Below are 19666 nucleotides of genomic sequence, written 5' to 3' on the forward strand. Positions count from 1 at the left end.
ACTGACTGCTTAGAGACTTTTAGCAACAAGAACTTAACTGTTGAAAATTTAATAAGCTGCAATTCATACCACAAACTTCTATTGTTCCCATTATTCCCTCTAGGTCCAAGGAGGACAAGTCCAATTCTTAAAGAAAGTGATCATGTCTTTCCTAAGTTTTAATTTCTCCAGCCTAACATTCATTTTCTTCAACTTTATGCTGTCATCACAGTCCCTCTCCTCTAGAAATCAGTGCTCATGCAGTCTTTCCTGGAAGACCTCTGGTGAAGAGGCTAAGGTGGCCCATTACAAGGCAGTCCTTCACAGACTTCTATCATCTCCCCTGTGCCCCAAGACTTATTTTCTCAAAGCATAACATCCTAGGTTCCTTCTAATGATCCCTCTATGGCAAGGCAGGGATTTGAAACTTTCATCATTCAAGTTACTCTCCTCTGGAAACTATGCCAATTTGAAAATGCCAACTTTAAAAGTTGGTACCCAAAATGAACATAGTACATACATTAGGTGTGGTTAGTGGGGAGAATACAGCAGGACCATCACCTCCCCTGGACAATTTTAACTTCATTAAAATTCCTAAAAGGACAATAATTTGTCTACACTGCTGTACTACAAATATGTACCATACTTGCTTCAGTTCACTCAAACCTCTTGGAACTTTTCCTCCATGAAATGTTATGTCCATCTTATGTCTGTAAAATTGACTTTACTGAACTCAGGCTCATTCCTCTTCATGAAATTTTAAGTCTTATCATTCTAGCAAGTCAGGATCTTTTTGCATGTTGATTCTGAAATTCAGTGTTAACTATATCCCTCCAACAATGTGTATGCTGCATTAATTATATCTGCCCTGATCCTTATGAAAAAAGAAAATGAGGTTAGTCTGGTATAAATTTAAGAATTAAACTCTATATTGAGGTACTGTGCTAGGTGCTAGGGATACCAAAGACAGAAAATAAATTAATCTATTCTCTGTCTCCCTACAGTATATACACTACTACCACTTTGCATATACTGCTTCTCAGTGTTACAGGGAAAGGAAAAAGTTCAAAGGCTAGCAACAGAGGGTGGATCAGACTCCAAACTCAGATTCATTTCTCAATTCCAGCATCTAGATCAGCCTACAGAGGAATGACCAGAGTAGGAGTTGCTGACCAAAAGGGCTTATACCTCTGTCAAAACTTTCCAGCAGTTTGACAGGAACTGAAACAATAGCAGTCTACTCTTTCCTAGAATGAAACCCAGGCCAGAAACTCTCAGAGCTCATACCAGAGGGAGGCAATTAGACTTTACCCTTAATCAAAACATCCTGGGAGCAACAGAAGTTTTCAGTTCCTAAAATCTTGGAATAACAAACAATATCTCAAGAATGCAACAACAATACCAGCCTACACTTTCCCTCCAGAAGCATCATAAACTACAGATTTAACATCAAGTCCAAAATCAAGGAGTAGGCTGGAAGAATGAGCAAACAAAAAAGAACCTTAACTATAATCTATTTTGGTGGCAGGGGTGTTAAAGACACAAATGCAGAAGAGAAGACTATTTCCTAAACATTATCAAGCAATGCTTCAGAGAAAACATAATCTGTGTTCAAATTCAAGTAGAATTCTGGGAATAAATGAGGTAAGAGATAAAAATGGAATGAGAAGGCTTTAGAGGAAAAAACTGGAAAATGGAAGGGAAAGAGAATTAACAACTAGACATTAGAGGTCACAAACTTTGTTCAAACAACAAACAGTCTGAAAATTAAAATGAACAAATAAAAGTCAATGACTTCATTAAACAACAATTATTTAAAATAGTTAAAAGGTTGAAAAAAAGGAAAAGCAAGGTATCTCAGCCAAAAACAAAAACAAAAGATTTAATCTGAAATACAGGTCAAGGAGAAAAAAACACTAAGAATTAATGGACCATAAGGGTGATATCACAGACTAATTAAGAGAAGAAGAAATACACTATCTATGGAGAGGGAAGAAATTTATGCCCAAACAAGAACTAGAGAACATTATAAATTATAAAATGGATGATTTTTTACTATATTGAAACCAAAAGGTTTTGTACTAATAAAAACCAATATAGCCAAGATCAAAAGGAAAAAAGAAAGCTGGGAAAATTTTTTCACAGCTAATGTTTCTGATAAAGGATGCATTTCTAAAATGTATAGAGAACTGAATCAACTATATAAGATTACATATCATTCCCCATTTGATAAATGGGCAAAGGATATGAACAAGCAGTTTTCAGATGGAGAAATTAAAGCTATAGTCATTTGACAAAATGTTCCAAATCATTGATTAGAAAAATGCAAATTAAAACTATGAGCTACCACCTCATACCTATCAGATTGGCAAAGATGACAAAAAGGGAAAATGGTCAATGTAGGAGAGGATGTGGGAAAACTGGGTACTACTGTTGGAGATGTGAACTAGTCCAGACAACTCAGGATGGCTAAACAAGTTATGATATATGAATGCTATGGGGATCTATTATTCCATAAGAAATCATGAGTGTCCAACCCTTCTGGAGAGCTATTTGGAACTATGCCCAAAGGGCAACAAAAATGTGCATACCCTTTGACCCAGCAATACCACTACTGGGTCTATACCCTGAAGAGATGAGGAAAAAGGGTAAAAACATTACTTGTACAAAAATATTTATAGCAGCCCTGTTTGTGGTGGCAAAGAATTGGAAATCCAGTAAATGTCCTTCAATTGGGGAAATGGCTTAACAAACTGTGGTATATGTATGTCATGGAACACTATTGTTCTATTAGAAACCAGGAGGGATGGGATTTCAGGGAAACCTGGAGGGATTTGCATGAACTGATGCTGAGTGAGATGAGCAGAACCAGAAAAACACTGTACACCCTAACAGCAACATGGGAGTGATGCTCAACCTTGAAGGACTCGCTCATTCCATCAGTGCAACAATCAAGAACAATTTTGGGCTGTCTGAAAAGGAGAGTGCCATCTGTATCCAGATAAGGAGCTGTGGAATTTGAATGAAGTGCAAGGACTATTCCCTTTAATTTAGAAAAAAAAACCAAATACCTTATTGTCTGATCTTGTTACCTCTTAGACTTCTCTTCTCTTTAAGGATATGATTTCTCTCTCATCACACCCAATTTGGATCAAGGTACAACATGGAAACAAAGTAAAGACTGACAGTGCTTTCTGTGGGGGGAGGGGGGAGGGAAGCAAGATGGGGGGGGAAATGTAAAACTCAAATAATATCTTTAATAAAAATAAATGTAAATTAAAAAAAACCAAAAAAAACCCCAGTTTAGGTCAAATGGACAAAACAGTTCAAAAAACTACCATTACATGTAATTGAAAAAATAAAATATAATTTCAATTAAAAATAATTAATGGCTATCTGAATACCACAATCAAGAAAACAAAAAACTTAAGATAACACATTTCAAAAAACCTTAAAAATAAACTACCCACATTTCTTACAATCAGAGAGAAACAGATTGAATCCACTAATTACCTCCTGAAAGAAATCCCAAAATGGAAATCCCTTGGTATATATCAAAGAGCTTCCAGAACAAAGGAAAAAAATTCTTATCAGAATTGTGACCTACTAGTGTTCGAGACAACATATGATGAAACATACTACCCCTTACCTGATGAAAGAGTCGAAAGATTCCATGTAATATGGGCTAAATTTATGGACATGAACATTGTGGAAATTTGCTATGATTAAAATTTTTGATTATGGTTTTATTTTTCTTAAGTTCTTAATTAGGGATAGGGGAGACTGGGGTGGGAGGCTACTTGGATTATTTTGTCCAGAGAAGAGGTGAAGTAAGTTCTAATTTCTTGGCTCTAAATTTTAAAACAACGATCATTATAAAACCTGAATTTCAAAGTAGATACAAGAGTTAAGCATATAAAAGGAAAATAATCCCATGATTCCTATATGCTTTATTTCTTATCAAATTATTTTCTTGATGCACACATGGCTTTATTTAATTTTCTTTTCCAGGAGAATATATAATGCTTTATATCCATGTTTTAGTTGAAATTTAGTTTCAGTGTTCTATCATATAGTTAATTTTCTCATTAAATTTATTTGATGATATATTTACCTATGTAGGCTTACTTGCCTGCATAATCTATATTCAGTATTCCAGACTGGTGACATTTTCTTCCTAATTATTTCCTTCTGTTCTAAGGCTAAACTCTATTTCTGCATCGTGGTTCTGCCTCTCTTAAAGATCTATTGCATTATTTGGAGTAAGTATTTTACCTTATTTGTAAAATAAAAGGTCTTAATACTGAGACCATCAATGCCACCATTCATGGAAACTGAATTCTATTATTCTTATATTTTTAAAGGAATATAGAGGGTTTATTAATAGGAAAGGGAAATTATTAGTAAGATTATATTCACCCAATCTTGACTCCCACAAACTCATACAAGAACCATTTCTACCCATGTACATGTATATACATATATGCACATATTTTTGAGTTTACACACATACTCCATCTTATAATAACTGATTCCACAAAAATGCAAAATTAAATAAAATAATAATATATATTTCTTGACTTCCAGAATTCAAACTATAAAATGCTTAAATAGTCTTAGATATCATTTGACCTTTGGCTCATGTAAGGTAATGCAAAATTTGCATATTTGAAAGTACTACATAAAATGTCAGCTAACTGGAAAGGTATCACAGAGTAGGCATATAGAATCCAAGATTTAGAGTCATAAAGAGTTTCTCATACTTGCTGTCTGTTTTGGCAAATCATTTAGCTTCTCTGACTTTGGATTCTTCATTTATAAAAATAGCACCTATCTCACAGACATGTTGTAAGGATCAAATGAAAATGTATGTGGAAAATACATGTAAATCACTTTGCTAACATTAAAAAACTATAAAAACACATTTTATCCTATTTATAATGATACCAATGTTTTGCTATCCAAAATGTGCAAGAAGTCTGACTTATTACACAGCCTGCAACCTCTAACTGAACCCATAAACATAAACAGCTAAATAGCTCTACTCCTCTCCAAAGTTCCCTGGCCCATTCTAGTATACCTTTTCGAATCCCTACTTATTTCTTAAACTTTGCTACATTAAACTTTTCAACCAATAATCCTTCTACTTCTCTTTTCTCTGAAACCTGACTTTCCCTCTCATGCTCCAAGATGCTATATTTTGAAATTCTACCCTCCAATCACAGCCTCCTGTTATTCCAACTCTCCAATTCCCTCATACTAATCTTGATTTCAATCTCCATTATAGTCTTTTGTCCTCAATCACCATTCTCCCATTCTAACCCTTCCACTACCTTTACTTTTCATTACATTAAGTTTGGGGTATACAATCCATTACCTTAAATATTCCACTAACCCATCATCATTCTAAATTCCCTTATGCTTGGTATTTTAGACATATTCATTTTTATTCCTGGGCAGTTCTGGTGATCTGATTATCCAATGAATGCTGAAGGGTAAAAAAACTAACCATGAAATAAAGATCTACAATAAACTTATGGGTAGGCAACTTGAGCTAAGCTGTCACATTGGTGACCAACAAACTTTCTATTCTTACTATCTTATTCCTTATAACAACTGTTCCAAATGGTTTTTATTTATGCTCCTGCCACAATCCTGACTCTCATAGAGAAGGACTTAGTCTTCTACTTTACTAAGATTGAGGTCACCTGAAGATAATTCTCTCAATTTCCATCCTTCAAAACTTCTCAGCAGGATCATCTATTCTCTCTTCCTTACCCCTGACATACAGGAAGACTAATTCCCATTAGTGATTAAGGCTAATCCTTCTGCCTGAGAGCACCTATTGCTACCTATCTTTTCCAGGACTTCTATGAGCAATTATCCTTTTCCCCAATATACCTTTAATCTCTCCCTCTCTACTAGCTTCTTCCCTCCTGCCTATATACATGTCCCTCAACATTAAAAAAAACTCCAAACACTAGTTACCCTCCTATCCCTTCTCTTTCTCTTTATTATTCATGTTCCTATTTCTTCCACCACCTTCCTTCATGCAGGTGCCATTTGGCTTCCTCTTTCTAATACTCTTCTGAAAATTTCAAGTGTAAACAATACATTTTTAAGCACCAGATCTAAAGTACTTTCTTTGATCCTCATTCTCTTTCACCTATGTAGACACCTCTTCCTTCTAAAGGTAGTGACTTTTCTGTGAGTTTCAGAGATACTGTCTTGAATCTCTTGTGGACTTACTCCTTCCTTGTCTCCTTCCAGGCTTTTAAAAGTCAGTCATCTCCAAAGCTATGTCCTTATCTGGCAGGGAAGTACAGTGAGGAGAGTACTGCATATGGAATCAGGATACCTACGCTCAGATTCTTTTGGTCACTACTATTAATGTGGCCATGACTTAGTCACTCAACCTCTCTAGCCCTTAGTTTACCCATCTATATAAAAGGAGGCTACATGACCTATTTCACAGGGAAGTTCAAATGAGAACAAGCATATACAATGCTTCATAAATATCAGTCAACAATATTTACTGAGTACTCAGTATGTGTCACCTTTTATTATTATTGGTGTCAATCATATTCTCACTGCTTCATCATTTCTATGTAGATGATCCTTTCCTTTCTCCTAAACTCCTACCCTGTATTTCTCTACAGAATATTTCTCTGTGCTAGTTGTCCTAATACAACACATCCTCCACAAGATTACCTTCAATTCTAAAATTCTATGCCTCAATTTGAGTTTATTTTCTTATAAACCTGTATCTCCCTCTCCCCACAATGTTACTAATTTTTTTTTTAGGTTTTGCAAGGCAAATGGGTTAAGTGGCTTGCCAAAGGCCATACAGCTAGGTAATTATTAAGTGTCTGAGGCCAGATATGAACTCAGGTACTCCTGACTCCAAGGTCAGTGCTCTATCCACTGTGCCACCTAGCCACCCCAATGTTACTACTTCTGTTAGTGGTATCACCCTTCCCTGCAGTTCCACACAGTATTCTTATTCAAAATGGTAGTGATCTTCCAGTTCTTCCCTGTCCTTCACTTTTTGCAGGCAAAATTAATAAGGTGTGTGGGTTACATCTCCACACTTCACAATTCTCTCTATTCCGACTGTGACAAGCTCAACAGAGATTAGTCCTATAATAGTTCCTACTTTTTTTTACTTCATATTTACATTTTATTTTTTCTGTACAGAAAAAGTTTTACATAAGCTTCATATTTTTCATGAGTTATCTAAACATTATACCAATATATCCAAGAGTATTCACACTATTTTTTTACATCTTTACTATTTAAAGCAGCTGAACACACAATGCAAACAATGCTCTCCTAGTTCTATAATAGTGGCCTTCCTTGATCCCAGTTCTTCCCAATAATATCAATCCTTCATCCTGAGACTGTATTAATCTTCTTTACAGACTTAGCATTTCACATCAAATCTTCAGTTAGCTCCCTACTTCAAACTCCTTTACCAAGAATTCAAACACTCTACAATCTAATATTCTACTTCCTTTTTTGTCCATATTCTTTACAATTCAGTCAAATCAGACAATTCATTTAGATGCCCTATGCATTCCTGCCTATTCATGTCTTTGTTCATTCAGGTACTTATACTTATATAATGTCCTCTCTCGCATGTTCTTTGACAAATGAGCAACTGACTAGGCATTCTTTAAAATTCATATCAAAAGAGACCTCTGATCCCATAATCTAAAATTACCTTTCCCCCACCTCAATATTTCATATAAAACACTTATTCTGTACCTACTGAATGCATTTCTATTATCCCATATATTATCTGTGTTTTAAATCCATCTATTAAGACTATATGGCTGCTAGTTAGTACAATGTAAAGAGAACTGGGCTTTGAATCAGAAAGATTTCCTGAATTCAAGTCTGGTTTCAGACACTAAGATGTGTGACCCTGGACAAATGACTTTACCCCATTTATCTCAGTTTCCTCATTTGTAAAATAATCTAGAGAAGGAATTGGAAAACTACTCCAGGATCTTTACCAAGAAAACCCCCAAATGGAGTCACAAAGAATTAGATACAACTGAAATGATGCAAAAACAACAATTAAGACTATAAGTTCCATGACAGCAGGTCTGTCTTAAACCTTCTACATCCCACAGGACCCAGCACAATGCTCTGTCCATAGGAAACTCCATGTATGCCCTTCTATGCTTGTGGCAGGTCCATGTTTATCTGACTTCACTTTATACCCTCCCCTCCAGCAACTGATCATAAGCCCTAAAGAAAATTAAACAGCAAGAAGTATTCTCCCATTCACTGTTCCACCAGACCATCTATAAATGTCTTATATAAAAGGATGTAAACAGATAAGGGTTAATCATCTTATATGTCTTTGTAGTTACAGGAAGACAAGCAACACATAACTGAGTTTTGTTCAGTGCTTTTATGTATTACACATTTAGGCATTAAATAATATATTCTAGAAATGCCATGGCACTCTACCTTAAAACCAATATTATATTCAATCCAAAACAGATACAATGATTTCTACTATCCCACTGTTAAGACATTAGGGTCCTCAGTAAGGTTTGAAAATTGCTTTTCATATGCATTACTCCCTACTGGAGACTGAATCTTAATTAAAGGACATTAAAGTTTGACTATCACAAAATAAATGCCTGCTTGCCAGAGTGTCATTTTTTTTAGCACTAAAAGATATACACATGTAAAATTAATATTAAAATTTAACTCCCTCTTAGCCATCCTTAGCTTCTCTTAGCCCCAACTCTGAACCACATCTATAGACATCTTGTAACATTTATCTTAACTTTTCTTGAAAATTAAAAATGAATTATTTTTGTAAAGAAGATCTTGCACCTACCTGGATGATGTACTTGACTATCAGAACAGTGTAAATTAATAGCTTCCCCCCTTAATGATGGAGAATGAAAGACCTTCTGGGCTGATGGTGAGGCAGAAACACATGAATTTTCAAAATCATCTGAACAAAAGGTATCACTATATTGTTCTTGTTCTGAGTATCCATTTTGATGGAAATCTGGGCTTCTTGCTCTTTCTTCCATTGTTTTTACATAGAGTGTGTATTCACATAATTTCACGGATCCTTTTCTCCAGAAGTGCCCCTGAAAATAAATAGGAAAAGACATTTTAATAGTCTTCCTATTTTGTTGAAGATACTATATTCTTTGTAATTCCTACTTTTGCATATTCAAATGGTCCAAGTTTCATATTATTAATCAATAATATTACTCAATTTCCCCATATATGAAAATAACTAGTTTTTCTGTTCTAAAAAGCTTTATGCTTAATAACAGACTAGTCTTAAAACAGCCTATTTTCAGGTTTTATAAAGCTAATGCCAGCATTAAAGGAAAAATACAATCATATTCTGCTTTACTTTTTTTTAAATAGGCAAAGTAGGGTATTATTTCACAAACTGAACTAAATTTTCATACAGAATGACTTAACAATACTAGTGAAAGAACAGAAGTATATCACCATTTCCTAAAAATATCAGTCTATACTACCTTGATTTTTGAACTTTGCAAAAAAATCTGAATTCTCAGTTAAAAATAGCTCACTTTATATAAATTTGCATTACATAAATTCAATTTTCTATAAAGAATTCTGAAAATTACACATGAAGATTCTCAATGAAGATATGATTGAACTTCTAGTTACAAAGACTACAGAAGAAGAAAGAGGATGACCCAAAAGGTTCATAAAGAAACAAAAAGCAGGAGCAGCTAGGTGGCGCAGTACGGGCGGCTAGGTGGTGCAGTAGGGGCAGCTAGGTGGCGCAGTAGGGGCAGCTAGGTGGCGCAGTAGGGGCGGCTAGGTGGTACAGTGGATAAAGCACCCACCCTGGAGTAAGGAGTACCTGGGTTCAAATCGGACCTCAGACACTTAATAATTACCTAGCTGTGTGGCCTTGGGCAAGCCACTTAACCCCATTTGCCTTACAAAAACCTAAAAAGAAAAGAAACAAAAAAACAAAGGCATTCTGTCATTTGAGTTGATTTTTTTTTCTTTTGTTGAAAAGATGGATCCAAATACTTCAAAATTTTTAGAAGTTAAAAGACAAGTTCAAGATAATTTTTCTTGTTCACTGCTGGATACACAAGGAAAAAAAGGCACTGTCTAGGTTTTTTTTTTTTTTGCAAGGCAATGGGGTTAAGTGGTTTGCAGTGGCCACACAGCTAGGTAATTATTAAGTGTCTGAGGCCGGATATGAACTCAGGTCCTCCTGACTCCAGGACCGGTATTCTATCCACTACACCACCTAGCCACCCAACACTGTCTAAACTCTTAATAGCTTCATAAAAAAAAAAGTTACCCAGGCAAACCAACAATGATAAAGACTAGGTGCAGTGAGTGGAGAAAAGATCCCTGTCATTTCATAAATCTGTTTATTATTATGGTATAGCAATTAATGTCTGCATTTTAGTACATTTTATGACATTATGCTTTTGTTTTATACCTTTGATATACAATCTAAGCTTAATGGGTGGGCAAAGACAAATCTGCCTTATGTAAAAACTGCTTTGGGTAGAAGTATACAGAATAGTCCACTTATGGAAAGAGAAACTGTTGGCATATTAACATATTAAACATGTTCAGTGAACCTTAGCTTAATGACAGGCACTGAAATGAACTGCCATATGAATAATAGCAAACTATCAAAATAGAACACAAATATATTATGTTTTTATTCAAATAAAAGTTCTCTCTACCTCTGGGCACTAAGAATAGTGTAGATGAGAAATATAATACCTTAGATCTTTATTGGTGAAAATATTGCAATATATAAAATTATTCAAGTTATATCTACACACTATTTAAATGCTATCAACAGCAATAAAATTGCATTCATAGTTTATTTCTTCTGGAAAACATCGAGTTCAGATAAATTCCACAAATTTAAAGCAAAATGACAGACTCATACTATAGTTTCTTCAGTCTCTTTGCTTTTTGGTCCAGACTTTTCATTTCACTGGTATAATGATTTCTTGGGAAGGAAACTTCCTCTACCAATGCAGATCATCAACCGTTCCAAAAAATAAAAGACTAAGAATGCTGTCTTATAAAAAGCATATGTGGATTTTATGTAGGTAAATATGGAAAAAAAATTTGAAAAAGCAACAAATTGTTTCAAATAAGTTTTAATAATAATAACCAACTACTTATAACATGGCATGTATAGAAACAAACTGGATAAAGTCAGAACTATATTTGTTAAATGAAATGGCTATTATCAAAAACTTACAATGAGTTTTTAAAATAGATTAGCTATGATTAGATGCTTAATTTTATCTAAACATATAAGAAGCTACTTGTATTAGTTTGGTCCAAGCTGGACCCTAAAGCAGAAAATAGCTATTAAAAAGCTTTTTACATATTATGTTACAAAACATCAAGCAAATATAAACTCTTTTTTAAAAGTTAGAAAGTCAACTCTTATTTTATTTTCTCCTATAGTCTAAACAGGAATTTTTTTCACGTTGGTTTAAGAAAGTAGTTGGGCTCTCTACCTTTTTTGTGTGTCATGAAAGCCTTTTGTCAGTCTAATGATTAGCGATCCCTCAAAATGCTTCAATCTTTTTTAAATACACAAAATTAAATACAAGGGATTAAAAAGCAAACTAATTATAATGAAATATAATTATAAAACATTAAAAAAGTTCACTGGAAATCCCCAGTTAAAATAATTTGAGTCATTTCCATTATGATTGGGTAGCTCATCCCTTGTTGGTACTCAATTATCTTTTTTTCTTTTGTATCATTCTTTTATTCTCTAATCTGATTATCTTTTTCTCTAATTTAATCCTAATTCATTTTTAAGGCCTGTAAGTAATACATAAAGTGCTGAAAATGACAAAAGATGTTACCTACCCCCCCCATGACTTTTCTTAGCTACAATAATTTTTTTTTATTAGTTTAAAGTAGTTACAATAAGTTTGGTCATTGGCAAATGAAATAACTTTTACCTTTTGTGAAAAAACACTGTTTAGATTTTTTTTTTAATATTATAGATTTAGGCTCCATTGAGAGGTCTGCTATCAACTCTTTTGTGATAATGGAGCCAATAGAGTAACTGCCTATTCCTTGATCTATAAAAATGATGAGGAAAAATAATATATTCATGAGATCCCTTCACAAGAGTATTCTTTTTATCTTTATTTTATTTTTCAATTAACAAGCATTTATTTTTCCTGATGCTTAAAAACCACAACAATATTCTTTTTCAGTTTTAAATGCTAAGAAATGAACTGCATATTTTCTAACCAAGATTAGTTAGGATCCTCACGAAATGAATGTAAAAATATTTCTTAGATCTACAGCTTTTTAAAAAGTCACTACTATTCTTTGAGAAAAAATCAGATAACATTATTGGCTATTTATATGGATGGAAAAGTAAGATACCATCCCCCCCTTAAAAAAATCAGTGTTCCAGGACAGAAATTGCTTTCTTGGTAAACAAACAAAAAACTAATTCAAGAGGAGATACACTCATAATAAGCCTGAGCTAAATAATGTGTTATCTAGTCTAATGCACATACATAAAATAACTGATGCAGAGTGGGATTAATTAATCTGACTGAAAAAGACATCAAAGAAAAAAGTTCTCTAAGGGAAAAAAATGGGGAAAAAAGTTAATAGGTATATTCATGGAACTTTTCTTTACTTCCTTATTTAGAAAAAAAAAATGAATGCTGCACTCTTGAAAAGAATTCAAACCAAAATGCAATTATGCAAGTGCAAGTAAATGAAAATATACTAGGAAAAAAATCACAAAAGTGAAAGAAAAAAGATTAGGCACTAAAAAAAGTGATGAAGAGAAAGTCAAAATTTATACAGTAATTACAGGGAAAATGACTATTAAGTTTTCAGAAAGATAATATAGTTGAGGCAGCTAAAAATATATACAATGTCCATTAACAACCAGAAAGGTGTAGTACTTTTTTTCAGAATTGCTCCAAGAGGTCTTGAGGCCTTTACCTCCCTCCTTCACCATACATCTGCATAGCACCATTTTTCTTCCCAAAGAGGTGATGCTCCCAGTTTTTGAAAGCTTAAAATTTACATGAAGATTCTTAGAACTTGTGCTGGTCATTTACATCTAAGAATTTTTTTTTGCAATTAACAAGGGAAAACCAAATGAAAAGTAACATTTAAAAAATTAATGTTAAGTTAAAAAAATCCAATGTACAAAAATGGCAAAAACATATGCAGAAAACAATATTATTGTTTTAAAATGAGTGGTCATCAGTTATTTTTCCAGCTGTATGCTAAGCAGACAACCAAATATTTCAAAAATCATTCTATGTAATAATGAACTGTCATTATTCTACTATTTTTGACCTCATAGAAGTAATGCTTTTCAAAGTGGTATATCACTAGTCATAGAGGACATGCAGGTAATTCATTATTTAAAAGTACTTCCTAAATAGTCTACACTTAAAATATATATATATATATATATATATATATATACTTTATTAGAGAATCCAAATATAAACAAATTATTTCTATAAATGTTAGTGTAATAACACAGATGAACAACACAAAGATATCCTAATATGAACTTTGCCTAACACTACAGAATAGAATATTAGAAAATAACTAATGGCCACTCATATTAAAAATTTCTTCCTGCATGTGTTTTATGTATAAAGGAAAAAAAATTCCCTCAATTTTATTCTTATCACAAGTCTCATGTTTCTTTATAGTTTGCATGAAGATAAGACACACCATATATATACTTACAAACATCATGCATACATACATATGCTCCATTATCTAAATAAAAGATTAGCCTAAACAGATCATTATCAAAGTAGTGAGTTTAAAAAAAGAACTATTCTCTTAAAAAAAAGTATAATCACTGACCCCAAACAGGTCTAATCTAATCTTAACCCACTCACAGTTCTTCACGTCAGATATGTTACAACCAGATAATAACCATGTATACTCCCCTCCAAAAAAAATTTTCCCCCAAATACCTCCAGCTTTTATCACACTTAATGTGGAAAGAAGTGCACCAGACTGGAATAAGGAGAAATGGATTCAAATAATAACTACATAGACAAATCACTTAACACCTTTAAGTCTCAAGTCTCCTAATTTGTAATTTGGGAGATAATAAAGACTCACACTATGTAATTCATAGGATGGTTATGAGGAATATACTGTATAAACTATAAAGTACTATATTAATGTGATAAATATGAAGTTGAAATTATCTACACTTATACAAATCATCTCACCAACTGAAAAAAGCTATTTTTCTTTGACTAAAAGAAAATTAAAATTACTTTGAATCCATTTTATTATTTAAAAACATGCAACTTCTTTATCATGAACTTAATTATTGAAACATACAGAACAGATGTGTTAGAAGTGTAAGAAATGTGTTTTTAACTAACAAAAAATGTTTTTTAACAAATATAAAGATGCCCTTTTTGTTTGTTTTTTTTAAATTTTGTGCAAAAGTGCAATTGATCCTAGACAAGTCACTTAACCCTGTTTGCCTCAGTTTCCTCATCTGTAAAATGAGCTGGAAAAAGAAGTTGGCAAACCACCACAGTATGTTTACCAAGAAAACCCTAAATGGGGTCACAAAGAATCAACATGACTGAAAAAAATGTAATGTATTTGTCATTTCTAACACTCCTTGCTTGTCCCTCTGTAACTATTCAAACAAAACAATAAATTGGTGAAGTCTGAAGATATCTCATATGTACCCTTAAGTTTATCATCTCTCTGCCAATACACCTCAAGCAATTTTAAAAACTCACATTCTTTCCTTAAAAGGCCCCCCGAAAAAGCATGCAGTTTCCTTGCAATTTTCTAATTTAGATTGTCATCCCTCACTATATACTTATGAATATAGACTGGAATGTGCAAAATTAGTATCATAATATCTGATAATTGGAAGTGATCTCAGGAGTCAGCTAGTAGTTCAACCTTTTATACAAAGAAAAATCCTATCTACATACATCCTGGACAACTGGTCTAAGCACCTTATAACCTCCAGCGATGGAGAATCCAGTACTACTTGGTAGTGCTGCCCATTTTACTTCAGGAAAGCTGAGCTAATTCTCTGCAACTTTCATCTATTGCTCCTAGCTCTACCCCCAGCAACAAACATAACAAGCCCTACCTTTCTTCTATAAGATAACCTTTCACGTATCTGAAGTCTTGCCCATTCCAGACAAAAGAGGAAGCACTGTCATACAGCATTTCAAGTTCCCTATACTAATTGCCATCAGGCTCTCTTTTGAAATGTGATACTAGTTTGTTAGTGTCCTTTCAGGAAGTGGGCACCTAGAACTGTACATAACATTCCAAAAGCAGCTTGGTCCATATTTGGAAGGAAGAAGACACCAGTATCATTTCCCCTTTGCTAGGGATACTTTAACAAACTGCTTTTTTTTTTAGTTACCAGATCATTGCTAACTCTCTCCATTAAAAAACTTGGTTTCAATTCTCATCATCTCTCACTTGGACCTATTAAAATAGCATCCTAAATAGGCTCCCTGCCTCCAATCTTTTCCTTCTCCAGTTCATTCTTTACAAACATGTTAAACCAATATCTCTAAAGTATAGGTCTAACCATGTCATTTTCCTGCCCAATAAGTTTCATGCCTCCACAATGCCTCTAGAATAAAAAAAAATCTTTTTGGCATTTATCTTTTAAAATTCACTTCAAACTTTCATTACATACTACTCACACACCCTCTTCCTTCATACACGCTAAGTTTCAGCAAAATTGTACTACTTACCTTTCCCCATATATACAATCAATATACAATTCATATATACAATCTACAATATCAACTGTACCTTTGTTCATCTCTTGAAATGTTCTCCCTCTCCATTCAAAACTTTTATGTTTATTTTGTATTTATTTACCTCTGTACATACCTTCTCTTCCTTTTTTTCCTCCCCACAGAATACATATATAGATAGATAGATAGATAGATAGATAGATAGATAGATAGATAGATATGAAGCCTAATAGTAACTGGCAGAGCAGAAACTGGCTTCTTTATTCAACTGAAGTGTCCTGAATGCATTAAAATCATAGGTTCTTTCTGTGTCATGTTCTCCCATCCCTTACTTGTGCAGCTAATTTTTTTAAATACAAGAGCATATCTATATTTATCCCTTTAATTTATGAGACATTATGTATCAATGGCAAGAGTACTGAGTTTAGAGACAGAACTATTCAAATCCCATCTCTATCTAATTAAAGAGAACTTTAGTTGTGCCACTTTTCTAGGTTTCAGTTCCCTTATCCATAAAAGGGACTGAATTAGATTAATAGTGTCAAATTAAAGTAGAAACAGATCCCTGCTGACATCATATTGACTTAGAAAATCACAAATTAACACTATCCTGTATTTATTTTATTAAACATCTTCCAAACACATTTTAATCTGTCCAGAATGAATAGGAAGTTTTACTGGCTGCTTGTAGTCAGTTTAACATCTGGTTTGATGATCACGAAAGATCTATCTCCCTTTCTTATTTTAAATCTATGATTTTCCTTCTTTGCAAAAATTTCATCTTAGCAGCTTTGCCAAATGAGATCTTTAATGCTATCAATAACTTCATCCAATCAGGGTACATTCCTAGTTTCAAAGTCATTTACAAATTTGATTCTGTAGGCCCAGAAATCTTCATTCAAGTTAAACATCAAAATATTGATCAGTAAAATACCATGGAAGGAACTATATAGCTCTACTTTTTTACTTTCAACCAGAAAAGAATCTACCTAACCATATCACAATGTGATGTTCCTCATCTTTTCACCTTGCCTATAAAGATATCTTGAACTTGCTGAAATTTATGAAGATTTTATCTAGTAACTGCTGAAAAGAAATTAAATTAAATAATTATCATTTTTAATAAAGTAAACTTGACCCTTTCTCTTCTAATGCCTCTCTAGCATTTCCAAATCATAATAACCCCACATTATATCATTTGTTAACATTTACAAAGTACTTTCCTCATAACACTGTGAAATAAAGCAAATAAGTTAATTTTACAGAGTAGGTAACGGGCTTAGAAAAGTTCAATTTCAAGCATCTTCTTATACTCGTTCTGAAATTAAATTTAGTCATTTCTCTCCAGTTCTGCATCATTTCCCCTGTCCTGGACATCTTATAAAAAAAATAATCTGATCCTATAGTCTCAAGTACTGAGTTTCACTGTAATGTTCCTCTTCAATATCCCATTCCTAAGTATTCCTCTTGTTTGTCAGAAGCAAAGTTGCTCCTTGAGGGGTGATGTCTGGCACGCGGAAATGACTTAATAGGTACTTGATAACTGAAAGAAAAATTTAATTCCAAAGAAGTTCTATACTTTATGATTTAAAGTTCCCACCACATAATGACACACAAAAAGTATGACTCTACCTCTATTATATTCATCAGCATACAAGAGCCAAAAAAAAAAGGGAGGTGGGGGGGGAATATAAATTCACTTTACATGAATCTAGTTTTCAAAGCGCACATCAAAGGCACAACCTTCAAATTTTCCTAACTTTTGGTTAACCGTCTCTCATTTTACTGAGGAAAATTTTACACACACACACAGATACTCATACTTTCTTTTTCTCTCTCTCTCTCTCTCTCTCTTCGGGGCCCTTCTCCCACCGCCCCTATTCCTCGCCTCCCTCCCAGCATGAGGGCCACATCTCCCCCTCCCCGCCATACACACAGGGCCTTACCCCCCATCAGGAGAGCCTCATGCCCCCTGGCCGGCCACCAGAGCACAGCCCCCGCCTCAGGGGCTCTCCCACCCGGCACGCCCCCCGCCTTCGAACCTCCCCGCGCCCTCCGTCCTCAGGCCTCCCTCACCAAATCTGGCCCGTCTTCTCCACCAAGGAGTCTCCCAGCCCTAGATCTCCGCGTCGGCCCACCGAAGGGCAGACGCCCGAGGGCGGTGGGGGAGTCCCTCCCCGGGAGGGTGCGAGGTTGGCTATGAGCCGCGGTTGCCAGGTTGCGCTGTGTTTGAACCCGGAGCCAGGGGCGGGGGACAGGGCGGGGGCAGAGCCTCCAGGGATGGCGACTCGGGCTCCAAGGTAACGGAGGAGGCGGCGGCCCAGACTGCACTGCGACGAAGCCCCGGCCAATGACGTCGCTTTACCGTCTCCCATTGGATGCTGCTGGCGGCTTATCCTTCCTATTGGCTGCAACGCGACCGGATGATGGAGGAGGGGGCGGGACACCAGTGGGGGAAGGCTGTAGCATTGGCTCGCCGGCTTTTGGGCGGGGAATGTCCACCAGGCCCTTTCTCATGGCCCCGTTTCAGTCGGGCTTGAGGGGTGTCCTTGCGCTTCGGTTCTTGGAAGTTCCCCCTCCTGATTTCTTGGAGATTGAGGCGGGAGGATCCGGAGAAGGAGGCGACCCAGGGAGGTGAGAGAAGGCAAGGAAGCAGGCGAGAGGAAGTGCTGGTTTCTGGGAGCAAACATTTGGTGCAGGAAACGGGGACAGAGGGCAGGCCCCTGCCTTTCAGAGAATGAGTCCCTTTTCCTGGGATCAGGTTTTTTCAGTCGTCGGAAGCAGCCCATCGTACTAAGAATCGTAAAAAGTCTGGGAATGCCATCGATATTCTATTTATTTTGCATGGTTATGTTTTTCTTTATTAACTTTTGTGTCTTGGGACCCCCTTGACTATCTAGCGAAGTCTTTGTTCCACCCAGGACAGTTTTAAAGTAATATATAAATAAATATTAATATAAATAAATAATAAATAAAATAAAGTGCATAGGATTAGAGGAAATCATTTATTTTGAGAAAAAAGGGTGTTTTTTTTTCAAATTGACAGACTCCAGTTTAGAGAAGCACATTTAAAATAGGTTTTTCTGACCCTTTATTATGGAGTGCTCTCCTTCAGCATCTCCTGCTTTTAAGTTACAGCTAAATTCCCTCCTTCTATGAGAAAATTTTCCTGACCCTCCCTCACCATTTATTTTGTTCTTGTACAAGGTTTGTACTTTGCCTCCCCAATTCGACCCCTTGGTCCTTAAGAGCAAAAACTATCTTATGTCTTTATAGTCTCAACTCCTAGCGCAGACTGGCATAGAGAAACTTAATGACTATTTACTGTCTGATTTTAAATAGGTTTTCAGGAAATTAAGAAAACAGGGATGTTATATATATTATTAGACTTTACATAAATAATCTGAGTATGTAATATTTGTAGCCAGGATCTAATTCAATAAGCATTTGTTAAGTATCTTTTGCTACGTTTTGCTGGGACCACAAAAACAAAAAAAAATTGGCGTTTTTGCCTCTTGACTTTCTTGTTTTCATGCCTTAGATCTGACAGTTTGAGAATATTTTTTGAGAGGGGGGTAAAAGTTATATATCCTCTTCTTCATTGTCATTGTACATTTCCTGTTACATTGAGACAAGTTTTTGATGAAATTCAGTTCCACATTTAAATGATAAGGTTCAAAATCCAATTTTAGGATAGAATATGTTCTTAATAAATGCTTTATGATGATTATTTAGAGAACCACATTTAATAGAACTGTGGTTACGTGCTTTTTTCATCCGGCTCTTCTAATATGTGGAAAGGTGTAATTTTTATTTTTTGACTGAAACAAGCCTTGCAACACAATATATTATGTTAATTTATGCAAGTCAGTATATTTTTACATGAAGTCAGAGAT

The 19666-nt window shown here is 34.9% G+C and overlaps 1 protein-coding gene across 4 annotated transcripts in view; it reads right to left on the reverse strand.

Annotated features, from left to right (window-relative positions):
- Positions 1-18062, reverse strand: part of LCA5 (lebercilin LCA5) — a 44182-nt gene extending 26120 nt beyond the window's left edge. For 3 of the 4 annotated variants that reach the window (XM_074237375.1, XM_074237377.1, XM_074237376.1), the window contains exons 1-2: positions 17847-17930; positions 8840-9101 (exon numbers count right to left, since the gene is read on the reverse strand). In XM_074237375.1, the coding sequence (XP_074093476.1) occupies positions 8840-9041 (202 nt within the window). In that variant the 5' untranslated portion in view covers positions 9042-9101; positions 17847-17930. Of the gene's footprint in view, positions 1-8839; positions 9102-17846 lie in introns of all 4 variants that reach the window. The other variant, XM_074237378.1, reaches the window with a different exon arrangement.
- Positions 18063-19666: the final 1604 nt, after the last annotated feature.

Source organism: Macrotis lagotis, chromosome 5 (assembly GCF_037893015.1).
Source record: "Macrotis lagotis isolate mMagLag1 chromosome 5, bilby.v1.9.chrom.fasta, whole genome shotgun sequence".
NCBI lineage: Eukaryota > Metazoa > Chordata > Mammalia > Peramelemorphia > Peramelidae > Macrotis > Macrotis lagotis.